The 25,479-nt window shown below is 33.2% G+C and overlaps 1 protein-coding gene across 4 annotated transcripts in view; it reads right to left on the bottom strand.

Annotated features, from left to right (window-relative positions):
• LOC124365013 (run domain Beclin-1-interacting and cysteine-rich domain-containing protein) overlaps positions 1–25,479 on the bottom strand; it is a 77,397-nt gene that overhangs the window by 5,029 nt on the left and 46,889 nt on the right. For all 4 annotated transcript variants that reach the window (XM_046820890.1, XM_046820891.1, XM_046820892.1 and 1 more), the window contains 8 exons: positions 19,827–20,768; positions 18,845–19,010; positions 14,742–14,876; positions 13,560–13,768; positions 8,797–8,939; positions 7,502–7,684; positions 1,775–1,957; positions 1,061–1,226 (listed from right to left, as the gene is read on the bottom strand). In XM_046820890.1, coding sequence (XP_046676846.1) covers positions 1,061–1,226; positions 1,775–1,957; positions 7,502–7,684; positions 8,797–8,939; positions 13,560–13,768; positions 14,742–14,876; positions 18,845–19,010; positions 19,827–20,768 — 2,127 coding nt within the window. The remainder of the gene's footprint in view (positions 1–1,060; positions 1,227–1,774; positions 1,958–7,501; positions 7,685–8,796; positions 8,940–13,559; positions 13,769–14,741; positions 14,877–18,844; positions 19,011–19,826; positions 20,769–25,479) is intronic.

The raw sequence follows: 25,479 nt of genomic DNA, 5'->3' as shown, positions 1-25,479 counted from the left end.
ATGACAAATGGTGGAAATTCTGCTGTGTTTTCATATCATCCATCGTTAATAACAAACTTTAAACAAAGAGTTGTTTAATTGTGGAATACATGGTAGAATAAAGTTATTAGGTAGCTCAGAAGATCTGAGCTGCTTTGTTTCAAAGTAAACGAATAGATCTATTCATATTTCATGATTGCAAGAACACAAGAAGTCACAGCTGTTCACAAACCAACTCTTGTAGTTATTATAACAATTTTGTCACAAAGCTTCAGAACATTCCGATTCAAGTTCGCTTGTATGGTCTTGCATGAGTCACTGATTTCAATCACATGTGACGTGTGCTGACAAACATTATCACCGGCCTAATTTAACTAGTGGACTAAACAAAATAAAACAGAGTAACACTCGGCTGGGTGCCGGGTCATGAAGGAATTCATGGGAACGAAAAAGCGGACATCCTCGCCAAAAAGGGAGCAGAATCCACATTGGTGGGGCCTGAGCCAGGTTGTGGAATATCCTTCTCCAACATTAAAGCTCTGGTTAAAGATTGGGAAAAGAGGACAAGATACAAGAATTGGAGCAGAGCCTCGGGTTTAAGAATATCCAAAATGTTTATCTCTCCTTATGCAAAAGGGTGGACAGCTCTCCTAGACCAGAATAAGGAGGATATAAGACTGATATTAGGAATGTTGACAGGACATGGCCCTCTGAGGAAGCACCTTTTGAAGGTAGGCCTTAGTCGGAGCAGCGAATGTAGACTCTGTGGAGAAGAGGAGGAGTCAGCAGAGCACATTTGGTTGGATTGTCCTGCCATCGTAGAGACTAGGAAAAGATACTTGGGAGCATATCTCCTCAGCCCCAAGGACATCAGAGAACAGGAGCCCTTAAATCTGATTGGTTTTTTGCAAAAGCCTCGGTTTTTGAGGGCACAAATTAAAGTAAGGGAGGCGCAAAGGTCCTTTTAGGACTAAGTGCGGGGACAAAGTGTCCTCTTCCCTCAGAAGGAAAAAAAAAAAAAAAAAAACCACTATCAAAGCTTTACCCTGAACAATCTTAACCAATAACAGAATTTACTAACCACACAGTCCTTGACGTGGGCTAGGGCAGCCTGGACCAGATCCTTGAGTTTCTCGCTCAGCTCTCCCATCTTTACCTGAACAAGGTCCTGCAACGAGTACACGTGAGGTTCTGCCAGGAAATAAGGTGGGGTGGTCTTTAAGAACTCCTGCAAACCTGTTTCTTGCCTGTTAAAATACAATTAATAATTATTTTCTAACTAGAAATTTTTTATTAACTTCTGTATCCAACCATGCCTACACATCATACCAAGAAAACACAAACAAAATATGTTAAAACAAAACAAATTTTAAGATTTTGAAATGCTTAGTTTTAACTATACTGTATGATCAAAAATACACGCAAGATACAAGGTATATCCAGAAATTAAGTGTACTAAGGCTCTCACGGCTGGAAGGATTTTTTCAGACATGTTGGCTACACTGATTCCTCCCTTCGCAACGAGACCAGTTCGAGGTCAGTACATTGAGAACTGTTGATGTGACAATAAGTTTTATTAAAAATGTAAAATATGGAATTTCATCCATTCTCTCGTTAGGAAGGGAAAAACTCCGGTTGAGGTTTAAAATTAGGTAACAAAAATCTTTCCGGCCATGAGAGCCTCAGTACACTTATTTTTTTGGATATGCCTCATAATTTAAACTCCAATACAGGACATCAAGAAAATACAAAACACTTAGGAAATATAAAACAATGAAAAAGAAAAACGACTTACTCGATAGCAAATCTGCAAGTAGTAAGAAAATCCTTGAGATAGTGGAGCTGAAGGCGGTACACTCTGGTCTTGTCCAGGACCTTTATCTTGTGATAGAGATTGGCGTTTAGGTCATTGATGTTAAAAAGAGGATCACTGGCCATTTGGTCTAGTAACCGGTAACAGAAAATAGAAACTGCACATCTGAAATAAAAAAATGCATTATTGAACCACAATTTATCACTTCTAAAAATAATGGGAAATAGCCTACTAGCAACACCGAGCAATTTTAAATTCTGATCGAACATTTACATAAATCTAATAAATATTTTTTATTAATAGAGATAGTTGTCTTAATCTCTCTAGAAACCACATTAACACGTTCGCTGCGGGCGGTAACTCTGGTTACCACTGCTATGCTGCGCTAGGAACGGGTGGTTACTATGGTTACCACAGAGCCTTTGTTCTGAAATAAGGTCAGTATGCGGCCAGCACTCAAGCTATCACAACACTGTATTTCTTGCTCCTCAGGAGGTACTTTTCCGCATTTTTATGCACTTAGTTTTCACATTAGACTTTTTCATTATTTTTAATGATTTTTAAAGTTGTTATAGTAGTAAGTGATTGTGCAACATAATGGATCTTCCTCCGGGACCAAGTAGTGTACAACAACCAAGTTCTAAGCATACAACAGAGCCAATATTGAGTTCAGACAATGAGTATAACAACATGATGATGTGGAGTACCAGACAAACTCAGAAGTTGAGGATCCTGATTACGAGACCAACCCACCGCAATGGAGTGCTCACAACTGGATTGGAATACATTTTTATAAACTTATGTACTACAATGTTTTTGGTATAATTTCAAGTAAACATTTAAATATATTTTGATATAATTACTCACCACATATTTGTAAATAATAACTGAATTTGAGTGAATTAGCGGAGATTTATATAAACTTTTTCACATGTTTATAAACTTTTACATTCATTTTGGTTTTCACATTTACGTATAAATATGGTTTATGTTTGTCTAAAATGAATAAAATACAGTTCACTTAGCTACAATGTATTCATTTTGAAATATTCCCACTGCCATAAAAGGGCGTTCCCTAGTGTGAGCGGTAACTAAAGTTACCAGCTGGCAAGGAAGTGCTGCGAGCCCCACGTTGCTGTGCCATTTTCCTACGGATCGCGTTGGTCGCCATCTTGCTCAAGATCTGCCCAAAGCTAGCTGTGTCCTTTTGCTACGGTCCCCTCGTTTGTTTGAAACTCTGCCACGTTCCAGACCCACGTTTGTTGTCCCAATTTTCTCCCAATCGGTATTCAAAATGTGCTCCCTCTCATTGGTTATGTAAATTACTTCGTGTTGGCTAACTCATATTATTCCAAGTTGATACCAAATAACTATCAAAATTCAATGTCTGTGGTGTTGTTGATATCACCAACAACAAGTCTATATCTATGTCAGGTTTTTAAATAGATTGAAGAATGGTTAAAAAACTCAATATCACTCCATTAAAGTTCCTATCACACTTCTTTATAGATGGGACACTCAAATAAAACTCAAAGCAAATGACCTTGATGTCAATTTATTTTATATTACACTGTCCATACATATATAATTCCACTCAACTTGCTTTGATAACTTGAGAATCTAACATAACATCCCATCCCTTATTAAAACTTCAATACACCATAATACAGTTTCCTATTAATTTTATCACTACTGTCCCAGGAGGATCCACATGAGCACAACCTCCTTGCTTCAAGTCTAGAAAGAGAGGAAGGATTCTCCGTATAAAACTATGCATACCGGCTCAAAACAATACTCATCCCCTCTCCCGTTCAAATCAGCGTCTTCACGATTAAATATAATTTGATTCTTTTCTTATAATTGTCGAAATTTATCACGTTCACTATAATTAATCAATTTAAGTCTTTCTATTTTCTTTTATTATTTTTCCAAAGCTTTTTATTTAAATTTTTAGCAACATGTGCTTTATGACGTCATCAATATGCAAGTCATTTTATCCCACAATTGGCTTTTCTGCGTAATTTTATTTAGTACTTTTGTAAAACACGAATTTTGGTTATGTTTAATTCATTTTAATTAATTAAATTTGTTCCCGTATAAAGTTTTAATATATTTCTCCGTTATTAATTAAATAAATCTCAATTCCGACAACATGTGATTCACTGACGTCACAGTCTGCCAATTCCCCGCGAATATTCAAATGTCGTAATTTGACCTGTTACAGAAGACTGTCCCCAGGAGCTAGCGGTAACACAACAATTACCGCATTTCTAAAATGGTAGAGAGTGATAATTTTGGTGACTTATGAGTAGTTTTCATATATTTCTATCATACTTTATCCAAAAGTAAGTAAAAATATATTTAAAAAATTTGAGCATATAGGGAACTCTATATAGGGATTTTTAGCAGCAAACGTGTTAAAAAAAACCATAAAACCTACATAACATTTTTTTAAAATCTGTTACCTTTTGGAAAATTTTTAATCACACAGTAGCTCCAAAGAATAGGTCATTGTAACGAAGTAAAATAATACGAAAAAAGTTTTAAAATTAAACAAAATAAGAGGTTTGGACCATATAATTTAAATCTGGAATTGGCAGTAACTTTTTCCTCATATGGGAGGCCACTTGTGGGTGTTTTGTATTCGTGCTTGAAACATTTGTACTATACATATGTGTAATACATTATTTTTTTCTGGAAAATGTAGAGATAATTATGGTGTAAAAACATTATCATGGTGTCCAGCATGCTGGAATTGTACTTAAATTTACTATGTACAGGAAAATTAATGTGGGATATGTACAGGAATTTTGAGCAAAATGTGTAAAAAGTTTAAAATAAACTAAGTACATCCAACACTGATTTTTTTTATTAAGTTCAAGGATATGGGACAGGCACGCATCTTTGTGAAAAAGAGGGTAGAGGTTTGTGAAGTTAGTTGACAGTTCAAGGTCACCAGTGAGGGACAGAGCGTCGTCGCACCTGCCTGCTGACCAATCAGGTTAGACCGGACATAGTCTGGAATTTTTAACAAAATGTAGAAAGTCGTGGAATTTCACGATAGACAGAGAAAATTATCCGATTATTCTAGCAGAGTGTCTTACCAGTCACAGAAGTCCCGGAAAAGTTATGAATTTAAATGAGGGTTTCACGTTCATTGCAAAAAAATCACGAATTATGACTTTGTGACAGAAATATTCTGTTTAAAATATTTGTTTTATGGCATTGTGGTAATAACTAGTGAAGTGTCAAAGCCAAATCTCAAATCTACAGGATCTTCAAGAAAGATTCAGGTCTGATAATCAATCAACGGGATTCCACAATAGAATCTGGGGAGACTCAATGTGTCATTATCAGCTGATCGTCAGGATGTATACTTTATCCAATAAAAAAAGTTTTTGTCATATTTTGTGTTTGAAAAATCGTAAAAAGATAATTTAATCAATGAAAAGGCTGAGTTTTAAAAATAGTATTTTTCTTGCAGTTAGTATTACATTTACATTCGTAGATTGCCCCGAGTCTGCTGCGTATCTACCTGGACAATAGCTGATCGGCGTTATGTAAATTACCAGTCTTGAAAACGTAATTTTGTTGTACTTTGTGTGTGAACAACTGTAGATATATAACCTAATCAACAAATTATCCTAGTTCAGTATATCGTATTTTGCTAGTAGATCTGTATTTATGTACATGCATCGCGCCACGAGTCTGCTACTATATTTGTGGATGATAACGATCTGCAGTAAGTGCATTACCTATCGCTAAAACGTGTTTAATGTTGTACCTTGTGTATTAAAAAGTCCGGAAATTTCTTCAAGCCAACATTTTGTAGTCTATTTTGTGATGGTGTATGGTAGTCAGTGGTTGCCATAATTTGTTAGTGCCTTTGAAAGGAATATCATACCCATGTGTTTCTTTTACTACTATAAATAGCTCTTCCGTTTTAATTTATTGAGTGTAATACATTTGCTATTTTGTATTTGGGCTGATAAAGTGTTACAGAACAGTTTTCAAATCCCTCACTTATTCAAAATAAATTTAAATTTACGCTAATTGCGAGAAAATGGTTAGGCCTAAATATTATTTTTTAAATCAAAATCAGGTAGATCATAATTTAAAAAGAGAATACATTTGAATGTACCAGATATATTTTTAAGGCAGTAACTAAACATTATATAGCCTTGGAATAGACTTATAAGGGCTACAATTTTTGGTTTGGTCGTCCTGGAATTTTAAAGATATGCGGGAATTGTACAGGAATTTCATGATTGAAGTTGACTTGACACCCTGATTACACAAAGTCATTAAAAAATTATGACTACAGTAAAAATGTTTAAGTGGTGGGACTGCACCTGGTAAAAGTGTGATAATGAAATAAATATTAGAATCTGAGGTAGCCAATTTATTCTTAATTTTATCTAGTTTCAAAAAATATATAAATGGTATCCAGGTTATCTTGAAAAAAAAAACAAGATATATTGCTAATATCACAAATTTTACATTAAAGGCTAAATTTGTTAGGGGTACCTAAAATTATTTTGAAACATTTACAAAAAAAAAAAAAATAATTCTTACACTAAATGTTTCCAAAATATACCAAACTTGAGATAATTATATTCACTACAAAACAATAAATAAACTAATAACCAATTAATTTTTAAATTTTTTTAAGTGGTGGGACGTTCCTACATTTGTTGCTATGGATACAATTATTTTCAAAAAGTAAATTTTAATGTAGAAATATTTCACTGATTATATTAATTTCACAATAAATAAATACTAATTTTGAGCTTTTGCTGAAATATTGCCTTAGTTTGAGATTCCAGAAAGCATAAAGGAAACCCCAGAGGTGTCACTTGACCTAGGCTTATGAGTTACAACAAACCACACATAAAACCATGAAATGTCACTGTTACATCATTGTTGCCAAAACAACAAAACAAATTTTCACCATTGAAATCAGCAATTTTTTATGTCTGAAATGGTATACAAATAGTATGGTAATGTTGACACGAATTGTTAAAATGGGTACGTGTCAGATCGACATTAATGTCGATTGCCACTCCCGAATCAATTCACATCGACATTATAAACTCGATTGACAGTTCTAGGGTTAATACACCTGTTTACGGTTATTTTAAAAAAATAAAACTGAAGGAACAATTATAACAAAAAAGTAAGATTCTTACACCATAGATAAGTATTATTTTAAAAGTACATGATGTCCATTTTGCGAAACTTAATTTAAAAAGCCATACAGCACAATGTATTTTAATAAAAACAAAACCGATTATTTGGTCAAAAATATAATTTTTTGTACTTCAATACATGTCATATTTATTACTTATTACAGAACCATTCTGAATCTTATCAGTGTTATGTCCAGTATAATGACTGGTAGGCTTCTAAAATAACCTGCAAGCTACTGGCAAAATGGACATTGGAGTTGTAGGAGTTATTATAGTATAACACGATGAAGCATTGCATGTTATCATTAATAAGCCATTATCATAGATCCCATTCAGTGCAACTTTCGTGGGCAATACAGCAAGGCTATAACAATTAACAGAGTTCACCATGTATGGAAGTCTAAAAGTCGTACATAAGTGTCTACACAAGAAGACAATACTATTTTGACAAGTTTGTAGAGCTCATTCGATAATTAAATAAAAAAATGTCTAGCTAAATGATTGTTGACAGAAAAATTACCTGGTGAAATCCCACTTTTGGATGACACGACCTGGGATAATGGCCAGCTGGTTGGTATGGCAGCCTGTGCAGAAGTAGCGGCCGAGATATTCGCAATAGCGGAACTTGTTGGCATACTGCTGAGCCACCTGCATGCCACAGCCTGCGCAGCGGTAGTTCTGCTTGGACATCAGTTTGCGGCGGCTGTTAAAATATTAGTTATCAGTGCACTTTTTAACTTTGGTACCCACTATTCAATAAGATTTCAAATGTACTGCCCTTCAACTTAAAATAGGAATGTTCTATAAATGTAAAAAAAAACTCAACAATCTGAAACTGTTGACATTTCCTTGACTCTACATATTGGAAACCTGCATTTTTTTCAAGTCCAAATGCGAGACCATAAGAGGTAGTGACATACACCCTTATGCAACGAGAGGCAGGGACGACTACCGATCTGTGAGACATAGAACGTTAGCTCATGAACGACTGCCTTCTCAGGCAGGAGTTCGATTGGTCAACAAATTGCCAAGCTCGATTAAAAGTGCCCCAATGCTGAAGGCATTTAAGACTCGTCTAAAAACAACACTAGACCACTTACGCATACAGTACGGACGAGTTCATGACACAACGACTGCCTTCTCAGGAGAGAGAGTGAATGTCAAAACTGAATGTTAGAAAGGGATTTTGATGCAAGTATGAGTGAAAAATTTTAGCTTAATTCAGTTATCTGATGATTGCATAACATGTAATATGTTCACGCAATAAAACATTATTATTACATAGAGATTTAATATAAATAAACACATTTCCTTAATCCATAAATTAATTGTTAATATAAAAGTTGTATGATGAGGTGAATAGTTTGAAATCTAATCATTTCTGCAAATACTTTAATCCTTCTTCAATATGTCTTTTATTACATTATTCAGACCCTCTTAACTGTTTATTTCTCAGATCAAATGTTTTCCATTTATAGAAATGTGTGAAAATACACATATGTGTAAGGATGCCATTTAGTGTCTCATTTAATATGTGGCTTTAACCAGTTAGGGATTTATCTAATGACTAACCAAATTTGGCATGCGAGTGTCATTCATTCATTTTTTAAATGTTAATAAAGGATACAACTTCATAAGTATATATTTTACTTTATGCATTGTCAATAATATTTAATTTAGAGAGGTTTTCCTTGTTTCTTGACAGTTTACATGACTGTTTCAAAACAAATGAAACTTTCTAATAATGAGCTCCAAGAGTATACCCTTAGAATTTTGTGATTTCAATGTTTACTGCCGGTCATGATTGTTACTCACTCAGGAGCAGGGTGTGGGGTGAAGATGATCTGTGGTCGGGGAGGCGCCCACTCCACAGTGCCTCGCAGGGAGGTAGCCTGTCTCATATCCTGGTCTTCAGCCTCATCTGGGCTTACGGGCCAACTGCTGGGCAGCGGCAGCAACTGGGGACATCACAAAACCCAGTCTTCAATCGCGGGTTAATTTGGGAGGTAAACGGACTGCTGTGATTTTTTAAAGAACATTTTCTCATGAAAATAGATTTCTAAACATTGGTCCAACTTGGAAATGTCAGTGGAAATCTTACTAATTTGTTAATGAGAAAAAACTAAAGGTAATGAATTCACTAATTTAGTAGATCACTGGGGTCATTATAAATTAAGCTGTACATACAAGCTTAGATACAATTTTAACATTGTACAGTAAGCAAGCAACTTACACACCATTCACAATCACTAGGACAGCAAAATGAGCAGTGATAGCTTCTTGTACTATAGAATCCCCTACACATAATGTAGCTAGAGGGAAGGGTTGATTTAATCTTTAATTTTCTTTGCCGAACCTGCATGCGACATGACTGCGGCTGCAGAGACGGGGTAGTTTAATTTACCTTCAATAACTATATATATATATATGTTATACATAACTTTTTTACTTTTGTTCATTATTTCTAGTTGTATATAGTGTATTTAAATTACACCCCTAAAAAAATTATTGAACGTGTATTTGGCCTATTTTTATCAGGATATTAATAAGACGGTTTATTCCACAGTTGTTTTACTATATGGCAGTTTTAGAATACAATCCTAGAAATATTTTAGTTCATGGTATTCTGAAAAACATGGAACAACACATAAAGCGACGCTGCAAAACTCACACTTGTAGAGGGATTCACGTTTCGCTTACTCTTACCATGTGGTTGTGCTGAAGACAAGACATCTCCTAATTGGGTTTACTTTTTTCGGTCTGCGAGATAAAACTTGGGAAGTGTCAATAAGTAAATAAATAATTAAATCAATAAATTATCATCGACATTTGCATCCTCTTCTGAAAGATCATCATAAATTCCCAATTCATAACTTGGTATGTCCAATATACAGTCAATTTCATTCTTATTATCAATATTGTGATCAATTGCCACGAAAGAAAATAAAATAACAATGTATAGAACAAATTTGTAAATATATGGAGGTTACGTTTCATAAATGGGGGTGAAAACAACAGTTCAAATGACAAAATAATTCCTGCTCCTCCCTCTCAAATTTTCCTACTTCCTCTCCAGCCAATACCCCTCTCCCGCATACCAAACCCCTAAAAAAATGAAATCCTAATGAAAATGTTTTCTAGAAGTTAATTGGATTGGATTTCAGGTAATTTTCAAAATTCCATCATGCTCCAATCTAATTTCACTTTAAAATCTCTTCTGTTGTAAGCATGAACTTATAAATTATCCACCAATTTAGTGTAGTTTAGTGTATTTGAATTTCCTATGTGCAAAAAACTTGTCAGCATCGGTTAGTGTAGTGCTCTGTGTCGTGTGTGTGGCGGTCAATCCTGTAGTCTACTCTTGTCTATGACCAGCCATACAGCAAAATTAAATTATTTATATTTCTTTGTCCTATATTTTCATGCATGTTTGTTTATTTGTATTGTATTTTAAGTTTTTAATAAATTTACAACAGGAAAATGCCCTGAAAATAGTTAACTAGTAACATAAATGTAATTACACTGAAAGATACATAACACTATTTATTCTTATTTTTTTCTGATTTGTCAATCAATATATTTTTATTAATAGTCTTCAAATAAAGTGATTAAGTGGTTGTAAAAGTGCATTCAGTATAAATTGTTCTCAACTGTTGAATATTAAAATTTAACAGGATTCAGATATAACAATAAATAAATATTTATTTTCCAACATTTACATTCATGTTTACAAATAAATGAAAAACTTAGGAAGTCACTGACCAAAAACAAGTAGCTGGTCAGTGTAACAGATGCACAATACACAAATAAACAGTTTGTAGCTTGCTCTCACATAAAAAACTAAAAGGTCAACAGACTGCTTTCCGCGACGTCTGCACAAGACTACAAAGAAAACCACAACCAAAATAAATACATATAGCCGACTTTTATATAATACAGAGTGACTAATAACTAATTAGACACTAAATAGACAATGCAAAGAGTAACAAAAAATGTTTTGAAAAAAATAAAAATATACAATCTTATGTACTAAAATCATAAAAAAATTTACAAAAAATGTATAAATGTATAATATAACTATGATAGACCTGCAACTAAACAATAGATTCGTGAATTACGTCTTATGATCATTTAAATATAACATTTTATGTATAATACGTAATAAAATGGGGAATATTTCCTTCTGCGTATCAATTTGAAATTGCAACTGACTTATAGTTAAATTAATGGACATTTAACTATTATAAGATCAGTAATTATCATTGTAAGCTGTATTGGAATACAGTTCTCAATATATTTTAAGGTAAAATACAAAAGACTGGTACCAGGAAAGGATACTGTTGAGGTGCACTACTAGAAATTAACTGGACAAAGATACTTTAGGAAATACAAAGATAACACCAAATAAAAAAGTAACTGCTTCAAACACTTACTTATAATAAGCCTTAACTGTACAAAAAAAAACAGACTAAAAAAGTGTACTAAATGTCAAAACCAATAAGCAGAACAAAATTTCATCTTCCACTCATTGTACCACGAATGAATGGACCATACAGTGTCATAATGTTTCATAATAAAACAAACACTAAAATAACAGCAGTTGGAATAAAAATGTAACTACAAAATAATTTGAATTTTGCAAATGTCTCAACCAAAACAAACTCAGTTGACCTTAAAAGTTCAGCAAGCCAGTGGATTAGACAAGTAGACACTGATATGGCCCTGAGTGAAGTAGAAGAGCCTTGAAAATGAAGCTACAAATAAAACACAACAAAATTATATCAAATGTATGGTATGAGATTAGATAGTAAGAAAAAAATATTAACTCTTGTAGTATCAGACCAAATCAGTGCTTGATTTTATATTCACAGACAAATTAAAAACGAAATGGTGAAATTATTGTATTATATGGTCTGGTATAGGCTTGAGGCAGTGATCGATCATGAAGTAGAATGAAAAAACTAAGTACTATATAATACATGATCAACTATTTATATACCAAAAATAACACTTTCACTACCAAAGCTACAAATTCTACTTGTAGAATATTATTCTGAATATCATAATATTATTTATTCCACAGTTCAATGTGACAACATTTATTATTACAGTTCTCAATTTTATATAGCAAAACAATGATAATAATACTTAAAACTGTTATCGTGTACTGTTGGAAAGTAATTAATCATTCAGACAAAAATTTAGATTATTAAAATTAATTGTGGAAATAGTCTATTATTTTAAACCGGGATGGGCGGACTTAATATTTGGAAGTTGACCAGAGTTTGTAAATCTCATGGGCGTAAAAACTCATTAAAAGGTTTGATTTGAGCAAAACCACATATCAATAAATAATAATCAACACAGGAAAGATATAATTGTTTCTCCAAATCAAATATTGCCAAAAACATACCTCATAAGTCAAAAAAATTGAGAAATATTTTCTATGGTCATTTAATTATTGTGTTAGATATTAGATATAGATTTAGATATTAATAATATCATGCAATTTTATAAGATCAGAAAATTATTACAAACTCTAGTAGGCAACTTTAACAACCAAAGAATTGTTCCGTCCTAAAACGCTAATTAAAATCTCATTGAACTTTTTATTGCTTCTGTATAAATTTTATCGCTCTTTCAAGAATTTATTTAAAAAACTTTGACGTAGAAGAACTGATTTTATGGTAAATAACCAACTGCTTATAAAAAAAAAACACTAATATCTGGCCAAAATTGGCCATTTGTTCTTGAATGAATCTTTTGACTTAAAGATTATTTGACACTACTAAGATACTTTTTATTTTTTAATTGATATTTTGGTGTTATTTCGGCTGTTACAAGAGATGTTTGACATACTCTAGCCTTGTCTACAGAATGTGTTGAAAATAAAAAAATAAGATTTCACTTCACTACATATTCTATTGGCAAATGTTGAGCCCCTTCTATCTGAAGGCAAATAAATAAAACATAATTATAAACTTTTAATGTTTCACGCAGCCCTTGTCCCACACATCTGACAGGTTTTAAACAGATTTGAAAATCTTTTAATAGAAACAAGTTTAGAGTGTTATAATTGCTTGAGATGCAATGATGGTGCAGCTTGTGACAACACTCTTTTTTTTCCTTTGTTTCCTTTAAAAACGACTTCTGCTATGAGGAGTTTGACATCCATACTACATAGTTCAACGTAACAAATGAAACAAGAAGATAAAACAATAAAGAGAGATGTGATGCCAAGCTAGGAAACAGACCAGTTTGTTCCAAAGTGAAACACCATGTTCCACTCTGCCACGGTACTCTAGTAGATACATCCTAAGTGTAGAGTCCCATTAATTAACACGAGATCATTTGCAGCACTCTACTCCACCTCGCAACTCCTTCCTAAGCTCTGGTTTCTCTCAGTTTGTAACCCAACACAAGTATTGTACCAAATACTATGTGGGAAATGATTCTCAAGTAACAACTCAACTGGAGAATGATTTGAATTTCTCAGAATTAAATTTTGTACTTCTTTCATTTAATTAGAGATATTACTATCCAATATGCAAGATAACAATACTGCAACTAGTACTCACCCTCTGGCCACAAGCCTCCTGTTCTGACACAAGCCACTGGATTTCGGAGGCCCGAGGCAGCTGTTTGTCACTGAACCGCCGCAGCAATGCTAGTGCCACTCCCTCCGCCGACATTACCAGGTCCGTCCCCCCACCTGCACCCCCACTGCCACCTGGGGGGCGGCTCAGTTCTGCCTCCGAGAACAGTGAAGCCAGTGACAGTGACAGGCCTGCAAGCACATGTCACATAATATACTTACAATCTTGAACAAAATAAAATAATGAAATAAACAAATATAAAAATTAAATAATGCATGTTTATTTTTATTAACTACCAGGAAACAAAACTACAAGCACACTTCATAAAAATTAAAAAAACAAAACTTTTATCATTTTAAACCATTGGATCCTAGTCTACAATATTAAAAAATATACCCAAATATTTTGGGTAAATATTTCTTCAAAATCCTGGTAGTAAATCAACCATATTTTACTAAATATAGTTTATCAAATAAATTTTAATTTGTTCTTGATTTGAGAATGCAAGAAGAATATTGTTCCAAATTTTAATATTTTATCATACTGGTTTTAAAATTATACGTAAATAAAAAAAAAACCAGATACACACAGACAGACAGTAAACTAAGCATTTCTGCCCTAGGTTTTATTACATTTTTTAATCAGAATCAGAATAGGTCCTTGGTTTGCTTGATCCAAAGAAAAAATCTCCCAAAAGATCTCCAGAGAGTTCGTAAACACCCTGTATATTGTTATAGATGGAGCTTATATTGGTTACTGTTAACTTACATTAAAACATAAAACCAATATTTAATACTTAAAAAAAAAGTATTAAATATTGATTTTATGTTTTAATGTAAGTTACCCTGTATATTGGTTGCTCATAATTGGACTGCAAGACAGAAAAACATCAAATAAATATATTGGTAAACATATTCTCAAGGAAATTGACATATTAATTATAAAGGCGATTGGACCAAGTGTACGAAAACATAGTACATAAGTGTAACAAATACTTATCCAAGATTCTTAAAATTCTTACAGTCTAAAGTTGGAAGATCTTTTATGATAACAACATTGAAGATGCACAGTCTAATCAACAGTAAACTGATCTATCCGATTTTACAGTCTTGACCAGCGTTTCAACAACTAAGAAGTACATAAAGTACATAGAATTGAACGAACCTGACTGAGACAGCCTGGTGAGGTTTGATGAGTTGTTATCGTCTATCTCCAGATCATCCACACCTTCCGTAGAGATGCTTCCAGAAGAGCCTCCTGGGGAAGAGGACAGAGGTGACACACTCTCAGTCGTTGTGGCTGTCAACACACATTGTCGCTGTACAGTTTCCCTCTCAAGATCCACATAAATGTGGTCAATCAAATTGTTGTACAAAATATTTGGTCCCAATACTACCTGCCTCTTGGCAGGCTAGTGAACTGCTGGCCACATATCTGAGGCTCCGCTTTCAACATGGTGATGAAGTTTAAAACTGCTTTGTAAATATGACAAAGTGTTAAAATCCACAAATGTTTTACTTCAGAAATGTTTTATTTTAGTGTCTTGAAGACTCTTGGAGCAATTGGAAAAAATTTTAAAATAGTAGTAAATGTTAATAAAACAATACTTTTGCAATATAGTTTATTTTTTCGGCTAGCTTTTCAAAATCAAAGGTTTCATCATCAGGTGACTCCACAAAAACAAGTGTCTTGATTATAAATAATTGCTAGAAATTAGTATTTATTAATAAAAATGGTTTATAATGTACGAGAGTCGTACACTAAAAATAGAGTCATAAAATAAAGAGTGTAAGAAAATCTATACTGAATATAAATTATAAACAAGATATCCAGATGTCATAACATAAATGGAATTTATATCCTTTTTGATCCCATCTGAAGGAAAAATGTTAAGTAAACAAACAGCTACTGATGAGAATTTAACTCGTTATAAATATGACCAATTCATTCAAATTCTGCTAAAGGAAAAGAATACTAAGTCTGATTTTATAATCTTATTGTAACAAATATACATGTGTTATTTTATTTTAATCATCAGATTATGAGTGAAACATTATTATTAGTTCTTTCTAGTGGCACAAAACACTTATGTTTTAGGGACAATGTTTCCTGAATAAACAATTGGTGAAAAAATGTTGACCCTTCCGTAGAGATGCTACCAGAAGATCCTCCTGGGGAAGAGGACAGAGGCGACAATCTCGGTTGTTGTGGCTGTCAATACTCATTGCCATTGTACAGTTTTCCTCTCAAAATTCATATAAATCTGATCAATCAAATCGTTGTACTGCAGTTTAAGTTTAAGTTTAAGATTGTAAACAGTATAAAGACTAGACAATTATCTTGGTATTGGTAGGCAAATTTAACATATTTGAAAAGTTTTGTTTTATAATACGTAATTACATCTAGAAATAATGTGAGGTTTTACAGGCTAAGAATACTATTTTAAATAAGTTAAATTATAAACTTTACATTTGAAATTGCTGCAGAGGTGGAAACATTATCGCCTATGTAATATTTTCCAAGAACTCACGAACAACGGAAACTAATTTACAGAACAGTACATGAGGAAAATTGCTAAAATAAAAAATATTGATTAGGATAATCCATCATTATTTATGTCATTGATAATGTTAAGTAGAGTTTGATCCACACTTAAGTTCTTGGTGCTGACAAACAGTTGTTTACACATGTCGGTTAACAGTCTGACAAAGTCAGTGTTAATCCTTTAATCTGAAATAATTATACTTCTTAACAAAGATTCTGACGTGTCCTAATTTCACTTGACATTAATCTATATAAGTGGTGAAAGCTATTTTTACTTATTTTTTAATCATTAGCTGACTGAAAAGGTTACATATAAAACACAATATCACAATACACATCACATAATGAATTGTATGGAGGTTTAAACTCACAAATTCACTTGCTTGAATAAATCTATCTGAAACTTGTTTTATGCTAAGCCTCAGACCATCAATGAATATGCCTATATTCATTACAATCCCTAATTCAGTTTCTAATTCATGAACAGCAACTCCAATTTCACCGTTTTCATTTAGCCCTAGATATATTTTAGAACTCTTCTTGAACAAAGTCTATTTCAAATTCACTGTTAGAATCTTCTGAATAGTTACAGTCTACAACCCTGTCAATAATTTCTCTCTGATATTATTTGTTCCAGCCATAACTGTAAAACAACGCAAAATAATTATGTTTAGCCTAATCAAGATAAAAAATAAATAAACATGACATGAATGCTTGATTATACTGAACATTGACTGAAATCTTGGTTCACTAGACAAATTCAAATCTCTGCATTACACATCTAAAACTAATCACCACATAATTATTACAATTGCAACAACTTGAAAGGTGTTTAAAACAAAACAAAACCAACGGAATCATGACGTAAACACCAGAAGCACATTTCATTAACCGTCCCACTGACTCGTGGGTAAAGATATATACAGCTGGATAGCGACAAAGACTGATGAAGTATAAAAATTTTATTTCATACCTATCATTTGAATGTTTGACCTTTTAATCATGTTCAACATAATAAGTAGTTTGAATGATTAATTCAAATGATTGGAAATTACTTTGAAATGGACTTGTTCTTAACAAGAGTCATGGAATGTCCGGAGTAAGTCAAAGCAGTAAATACAGGAAGTTCTGGGTATGTCAAAACTCATCAAAGGGTTATTAATAAATACACATGAAACATTTTCATACAATTGCCACTTTACAAGACTCAAATAAAATAATACAAACAAGATAAAATTCATGATGGTACAACCTATAATAAAAAATTAAATGTCTAATCTTTGAAGTTCTTTTCACTCAAACTGAGTCTTCAAAATCATAGAAGATAATGGATCACAATATAAGATTGATTTGGGAACAACTTTAAGGATCTTCTGAGGAGTAAAGTCATAATTTATATGAATTTCTGTGGCTTTCTAAAAAACTACTTTGTTACACCTTTTTTTGCTCAATCAGTCATCTTTTAGAATATAAGATAGGATACTCATATTTATCCTGAACAACTGAAGGTTCCCATTGCTTAATTTGTGGAAGTTAAATATTATCTACTGGTTTTAAGCAACCTAATGCTGGAAGTTGTTACAAATATGCACTAGACCTCATCAATGCTGGGATCAGAAATTATATTTCCACAATATTTTTCAATTTTCTTACATTACATTAAATTGATTTATTACACAATAAAATTTATAAAAGAACAAACACACTATAATGAAAGGAAAGAAGGATTTTTACGTTTGCTGTTATTATACGAGGGGGTACCCAAAAGTTCCTGGAATAGCTCTGCCGTAGGCAGAGCTTGTGTAGTACAAATTCTTGCCGTTTGGATCTTGTAGCGCTGCTCTTTGCCAGCTTAGTGCCGCCTGTTGCGTTGACCTGACTTGTTCTGTCCCCGTGCAGTAATAGTTTTTGCTAGTGGTGTTTTGTGATCGTGCCGTTTTTTACGATGGTAAGTTTGAGTGAGTGAACAGCATGCAGCTGTGAAATTTTGTTTTCTGCTTGGCAAAAACGCCGCTGAAACAGTTGAAATGTTGAAGACAGCCTACAAAGACGACGCTATGGGGAAAACCCAAGTGTATGAATGGTTTTCTCGATTTAAAAATGGTGGCTCTGTGCAACTTCTTTTTATTCCCAAGAATGAAAGGTCTCCGATTTGACAGGGCAGATGACGCCAAGAAAAAAAAAAAACGGAGGAACTGGCAGCCATCACGATGAGTACAAAACATGTTTCGAACAGTGGAAACAACGATGGGATAAGTGTATAAAGTGCAATGGAGAATACTTTGAAGGTGATAAGTTTGTTTTGTAAAAAAAAATAAATATATGTATATTTAAAACAAAATTCCGGTTTTTTTGGGTACCCCCTCGTATGTTACAAAAAAGTACAACACTAAGTTTTTGAGGATTAAAATCTACCCTCTTCCTCAAGTGTAAAAAATCCTAATAATTGGAGGAGCATGCTGTAGTATTTTGTGAACTACACAATGCGATTATAGTGATCAATATTTGTGTGCTATTTAAAGTCTACATGGTTTTAAAATTATTACTAAACCAATGTCACTAATTCTGACTATTATTCGTTTGGTCTGATATGTTTTGAAGATATAATGGAAACACAATGTGAATTAAACCACTTAATTTGCACTTACTGGTTTGGATGTCAAAATTGTCTCAAAGGTGGAATGAATAATTTCAACTAAATATCTTAAGATTGTACTACTCACTGTCTGTTACGCCATCGCTCAGCAAGGAAAGCTGCAAGATAGAGTGTCGTTTCTCCTCTTGTTTTTGTCGCCTCCTCAATCGTATCCTCTGCTTCAGCCGGTTGATCTCCTCGTCACTCTCTTCTATTGTATCTTCTGTAGCCTTCGTCCACATGTTGAATTTAACCTGCAACACGAACTTTTATTCTTTGCTAGCCAAAAAAAGGAATAGTAAGAAAGAAAAACAAGGGGAAATAGTGTGAAAGTTGTTAAGAGAGAATAGATAAGAGCTAGGATCAATAGATTGTACCAGTAGTTTGTGATAGTACCAATAGTTTAAGTTTACGATCTGTTCCCATGTGACCATTATTTACTAACTTCAAGGAAGATTACAGGAGGTTACACACAGTTCATTCTCAAACAGCTGCTGTTAATATAATTTGAGCACCAACTCTTTTTTAGACTACCTTCAAATCTCACTAGTCTTTTTGTGGATCCCTTAACGTTTAACAAAATGAAGTCTTTTATAAGGACTGTACAGATGGATGTTTAAAGAATAAGACATTTGAATGAATGGAATATATAAATGAAATTGTAACACATCGGCTAAAGCTGCCAATGAATTTTGGGAGGTTTTATTTTTATTGGGGTTGTGGTCTGCTGTAATATTACATAACATTAGAAAATATCCATAATCCTAATTATCCTTTCAATAGTAGAACGTGTATATCTTATGTATTTTATCGCCAAATTAATGCCTCTTGTATTAAATACATTTTTGTTGTCTAATAGATGAAACCTGATTTGCTCTTTCTGCTCGCTCTTTATAAAGGTAAGTAATTTTATTTAAAATTATTAATATAATATCTGAGTTAAATTCTACACTGATTAAAAATAAATTTGTTCCCATTTTGATTATTTTTCAATCAGAAGCTTGAAGATACCTAGTTGTCTGTTGTAAAATAAAGTGAAGGTTTACTTGTCAGAGATAATTTATTCTGACCTGTTCAATAGCTGCTATCATGGCTTCAGATATGGCGAAGTGAGCATTCTCTCTGTCAAGCTCAGCGGTGGCTCCGGCGAACTGCCCGGACGACAGGAAGCTGGCCAAGCTCTGACCTTGCGTCGGCCGTGGGAAGAATCCAGTGGACATTGGCTGAACACTCTTCCCACCAGATTCCATGAAACTCTTCTTCCTGGCATTCTTGATGCCACACTTTACCCCGCTCGACTTCAGTCTCACTCTCCGCTGAAAACTCCTCAGCGAGGAAGTGTCCAGGTAAGAACTGTCAGTTTCTTCATATATACTGTTCGATATCTCGTGCACTCTTCTCGATAGTCTCTTGCTCTCCAACACATCCGAGCTTCCATTACTACTCGTGGTAGAAACATTAAGATCATTTCTCTGATGCCTTTTACTGTTGATCATGATCGGTTCTGTTTTTGAAACATCTTTCAAAACAATAAGTTCATTTGCACCACCGGTTTTGTTGTTTTTGTTCTTCAGGATGCCTTTCGTAACATGTGTGTCCTTTTGTAACTGTTTGTAGTCTATTTTGAGCATGGCTGGTGAAATGGCCTTCTGCTCTCTCATGTTGGGCTGGGACTGGACAGGATGAATGGCCGGTGATGAGGGGAGAGTACAAGGTCTTCTGGAGAGTGGAGCACTTTTTGGTGGCTGGGGCCTGCTGCTGTCGGCAGTAGTAACGTTGTCCAGTAGAGAAGGTAGACTTCGCCAAGTGCGAAGCAATGGTAAGGGTGTGTTGGTGGCAGAGAGGGTCGACTCAGCAGTAACAGCGGTTCCAGGGGAATTATAGATGGGGGATGAGATAGCTGCCAACTCGGTGTCTGGTGGAGGAGTTAATTTTATGCGTGGCTTGGGCAGCCTTTGCATCGCATCCGGAAATGACGAGCAGCGTCTGTGAGCCTTCCACTTGGACAGGAACTGTGGACAAATGCCATTTTTCAGTATGTGGACAGACTCAAAGAATTTGCTGACAACCAGACTGTCACAAAAACTGACTTAATTTCTACTTTTAACCATTGTACTACAAGAATTAAATAAATAGTAAGATAATAAATTCATTACATGGTTTTATTTTACTTGACAAACAATGCCAAAATACCCATGGGCTGTGTTTGAAATTGGTATGAAAATATTCATGAATTCACTGCACGGAACAATGCAACAACTAGTTCCATACTAGAAATGTCAATATTACTGAAACTAATCTGAAGAAATACAATCAGATACATCTTGATATCTGGTCTTGCACACTTTGCATGAACACTAAAATCAAATTCTGGGAGACCACACAACTAAAAAAAATAAAAATTAGAATAACAACCAGATAAGTAACAACAGTATGAATACAGAACCTCATGGCAAAAGTGAAAATTCTACCAAAACAAAATTTCAGAAATCCAGGATCCTGACAGGAACGAAAATGTGATCTAAAATTAAAAATCTGGAAAACGCAGGAAACACTGAACTCGAAACCTCACTCACTCTGGCTGCAGAGGTGGTAATTCTCTACTCTCTGAAAACCAAAAGCTTAAACAGGGCTTACACAAAATGAGTCTGGAAATTTTCAAACTACAGTCAAACATTCTTGAATTGGAGAATAAAAAATAGATGATCTATGAAGAGCAAATAGTGAAACTAGTAAGTGAAATTGAATGTATCATAGACAGAAAGAGTATGCTAGAAGAAATAGTTCATAACATGGAAAGGCAATCAGAGAAAGAAAAAAAAAAATACAAGAAGAACTCATGAAGACTTCTGAAGAGCATGACAATGGCAAAGAAGAAATAATCAGCAAACTTGAAAAATAATATCATGGATGTGGCATATGAAACTAAATACTCAAAAGAAAGTAAAACATTAGACAAATCTATAATGCAATGCCAAAGTATCACATCAAGTAGCAAAACATAGATCAAATCACGAAATAGACATAACTAGAACTTCATAAATAAACTCAATCACCAGAAAGACCAAATGCGGAGAATATTTCCTATCATGCTGTATCTCAGATGAATACTTTCAGAGTGATAATATCACCTTGTATGACAGCCACACAACTTGAATCCAGTGAAACCAGAGCAGACTTCTACCAAAAACATATTAATAAGTTAAAGCTGGAAACTGAAGAATAAAAACCAACAAAGACAACTCCACTACAAATACAAGACCTGACACCCCTGCATATTGAAATAAAAAATTGAGCTAACAATAATACTTTAGGTTTCCCAACAAAACTAACTGTAATTTTTTAGAAATAAAATGGCCACAAATTGTTCCAGCCTAAATATTTTCCACCATAAAAATTTAATGGTGTTAAAAGCTGTACATATTACATAGTGTAACCCAATATCCTTAGTATGACCTTCAGCTTTCCTCTTCTTAAGATAACAAAGACTACCCGTGCCTACACAATCAATACCATTATTCAGTGACAATGAGCTGTAACAGTTTAGATATACTTCATTAAAAAGACCATCTATCAAGTTGAGTTTTCTATTCGAAATAAGTAAGACAGTTCCATATTAAACGCTATACAGAATCATATTTCTTCTAAACACTGAAGTGTGTAGTTTGAAAAATAAAGATAATGACGTTATTTAAAATTATATTCATAGTCTGTTGAGAATTATTTTACAGCTCAGGAACTACAGAGTTGTTGTACTCTTAATGTATTAACACCAACAATCCAACCATTTATTGTAAAATCTACTTAGTTATATTGTATTGATTATCAGACTGTACAGCTAAGACATATTTTTACAGTGAACACTCAGTGCAAGGCTCAATAGAATCAAAACAGTTATAAACACTAATAAATTAATATTAAAAACAAACATTGTTAATTGCTTTTGAATGAGTTGCAAATTATTTGTGATATACATATCACAAATTCTACATATATATATATTATTATTTTGTATTGGGCCGTATCTGTCACATATGCGTTTAAAATAAGCAAACTAACATATGATCGGAAGACCCGGCGGAGCGAGTACTTTTTGCGATTCAATGTTTATTGAAATTAAATAAGGCTATTGCCATTTATACAATTTAACATATATATATAATTGTTAAATTAACAACTAATCAAAACTTGTTTACATGTAAAAATTTTATTTACATTTAGAATTTTTATTATCAGATGTTTATTATCAGGTGTTTCTTCTTTTGTTTGTTTATTTTTTATTCTGTGTATATTTTAAAAGTGTACTTGAAAAAGTTGTTAACCCTCCAAGTGATAGCGGCTCAGACCGAGCCGTTAGGGACCCCGTCTGAATCGATAACGGCTCGGTCCGAGCCGTTCGTGAAAAACGACGTAAAATAATAACTAGTATCGGAATTCAGTTATATTTTATACTAAACGGTTTAGAAAGAGTTCCTTTACTTGATACTCTATGTCGTATATTTTCAAGCAGATACAAATAAACATTATATGGAACTTGTTGATGAAAAGTACATTTTTTGGCAGTTTTCGATTTGTTTATGCTGGTGAAAAACATATTCAAAATCAATTTTCATGTAAATATAAACTACAAGTGTTATACATCTTTGTGTTCAAACTTAAATTGTGAATCTTTTTGTATATAATGAATTTTAAATGTCAAATGTTACTATGGAAATTGTCAAAAATAGCCTCAAAAATATAATTTTTGTTGGAAAAATTTGTTCTTCAAGGTCATTAGTAAATAATACAATGAAAAAATTTTCTTGGTAAGTTTTTCTGTATCATTACCATTTAGTACATATTATAGTGAACATTTTTAATATATAATATGTTATATTTCAGGTATATTTGATATGTTTTATGAATTAAAACAAAAAACACTGCGCATCATCATAAAAAGGCCTATCACTGTAGAGTAATATGAGTATCACTTGGAGGGTTAATTACAACGAAATATTGTACGAAAAATTGTAGTTTTCTTTTGAAACTGCTCTAAGAGACTATATATATATATATATATATATATATATATATATATATATATTGTTTATATGGTGTTGTGATATATATATATTGTTTAAAAATCACTGGATAGATTATTGACAGGCAAAGCACAAGAAAACTTTTAAAAAACATTGTGGAAGTATAAAATACTTATTACTTCATTTTAAGACATGCCAAACTTATTAATACATGTTACACTCAAACTTTACAGATGAACAATTTAGCAAAAAAAATTGTAAGCAAAATATTGTAGTTTTATTTACTTAGAATTATAAAAAGCATTGTAAAGTATTTTAATCTTTGCAACACGTTAATGGGCAATAGACAAGACACTTACAGGTTACTTCAAAGGGTATAACTTATTAACAAGCGACCAATTTCATTTTAGACAAGGCCTTGGGAGTGAATTGGTTCTTTCTTGTTCAATCAGATATATAACTGATACCTTGAACAAATTTTGCATATCACAGTTTGCTTGTACTGTTATCTGGAATTTGTTATAAATCACATTCTTATTTAAAACAAATATACAGTATTATGGTAGTAAAAGGGAATTGTAAACTGGTTTAGGTCTTATCTTGGAAACAGGAAACAGAAACCTGTTGTATTCAAGAACACGATAAGATTAGAATAAAATGCAATTAATATGATGTACAATGTTAGTATTCAGCATTGTCTATTTTATTGTAAAATGTTTAAATTATGTTCTGGGCTCTATTTAAAAAAAAATATACTATATAAAAATGAATATAGTCAGTAAAAAATACTAGCTCTGCTAGGACTCAGTTGTATTTTACGTTTCAATACTATACAAATTTAATTAACTGTTTGTATGATAAACTATGCATTAAATTAGTATTAAAAGCTGTATATTACAATCATTTCTGTTCTATACTAAAATGAGGTATTACACCACAGAAATATTTACTCAAGTAAAAAAAGTTTTAATGAAATCCAGCTCTGGACACCATGTAGAGGAAATCTTATTTTAAATGTTCATACATTTACATTCCATCTCTTTATATACTTCATATTCTGCTTCATATAAAAAGAAAAATGAACCATCACAACAGTCATAACTTATATGTATAAGGTAGGAATATACAGCATCATGTCCACTACCAGTCCACAGAACAGCCTAATTAAAAAAAAAAAAAAAACATATGCAGGATTAAAATGTTTCAACAAACTTCTGCTATATCAGAAAGAATATCTATAAGACCACAGCCCAGAAGCTATGAAGAAAACCGTACGGTTTTGGCTACAAGACCAAGTATCTACATACTGAACAAGAAAGAAAGAAAGAAACACTTCTTTATTGAGGCGAAATTAGGACCATATGGTCCTTTCTTACATTTAACCTCTTAAAAATATGTCTTAACAAAGCAAATTAAGGCTAATTAAACTATAACACTTACACTTACAGTATTCCATTCACTCTTCCATTCACACAGTCACGATTCAAAGAGCAGCCCCGCCGCCCGCCCCAATCATCCGGTCCAGGTATTTTTGTCTCAGCTCCGCCACAAAACCGTTTTCGGGGCTCTCAATTTGTTTGACAGGATCTGGTAAGGAGTTCCATAATCTACAGGCGGTAACGGTGAAGGATTGGTTATAGGTTTTGGATTTGTGTATTGGAATTCTGAGACTTAGTGCACCAGACCGAGTCTCTCTTGCGCC

Source organism: Homalodisca vitripennis, chromosome 6 (assembly GCF_021130785.1).
Source record: "Homalodisca vitripennis isolate AUS2020 chromosome 6, UT_GWSS_2.1, whole genome shotgun sequence".
NCBI classification, from domain to species: Eukaryota; Metazoa; Arthropoda; class Insecta; order Hemiptera; family Cicadellidae; genus Homalodisca; species Homalodisca vitripennis.
This window is presented reverse-complemented; position numbering and strand designations above follow the sequence as displayed.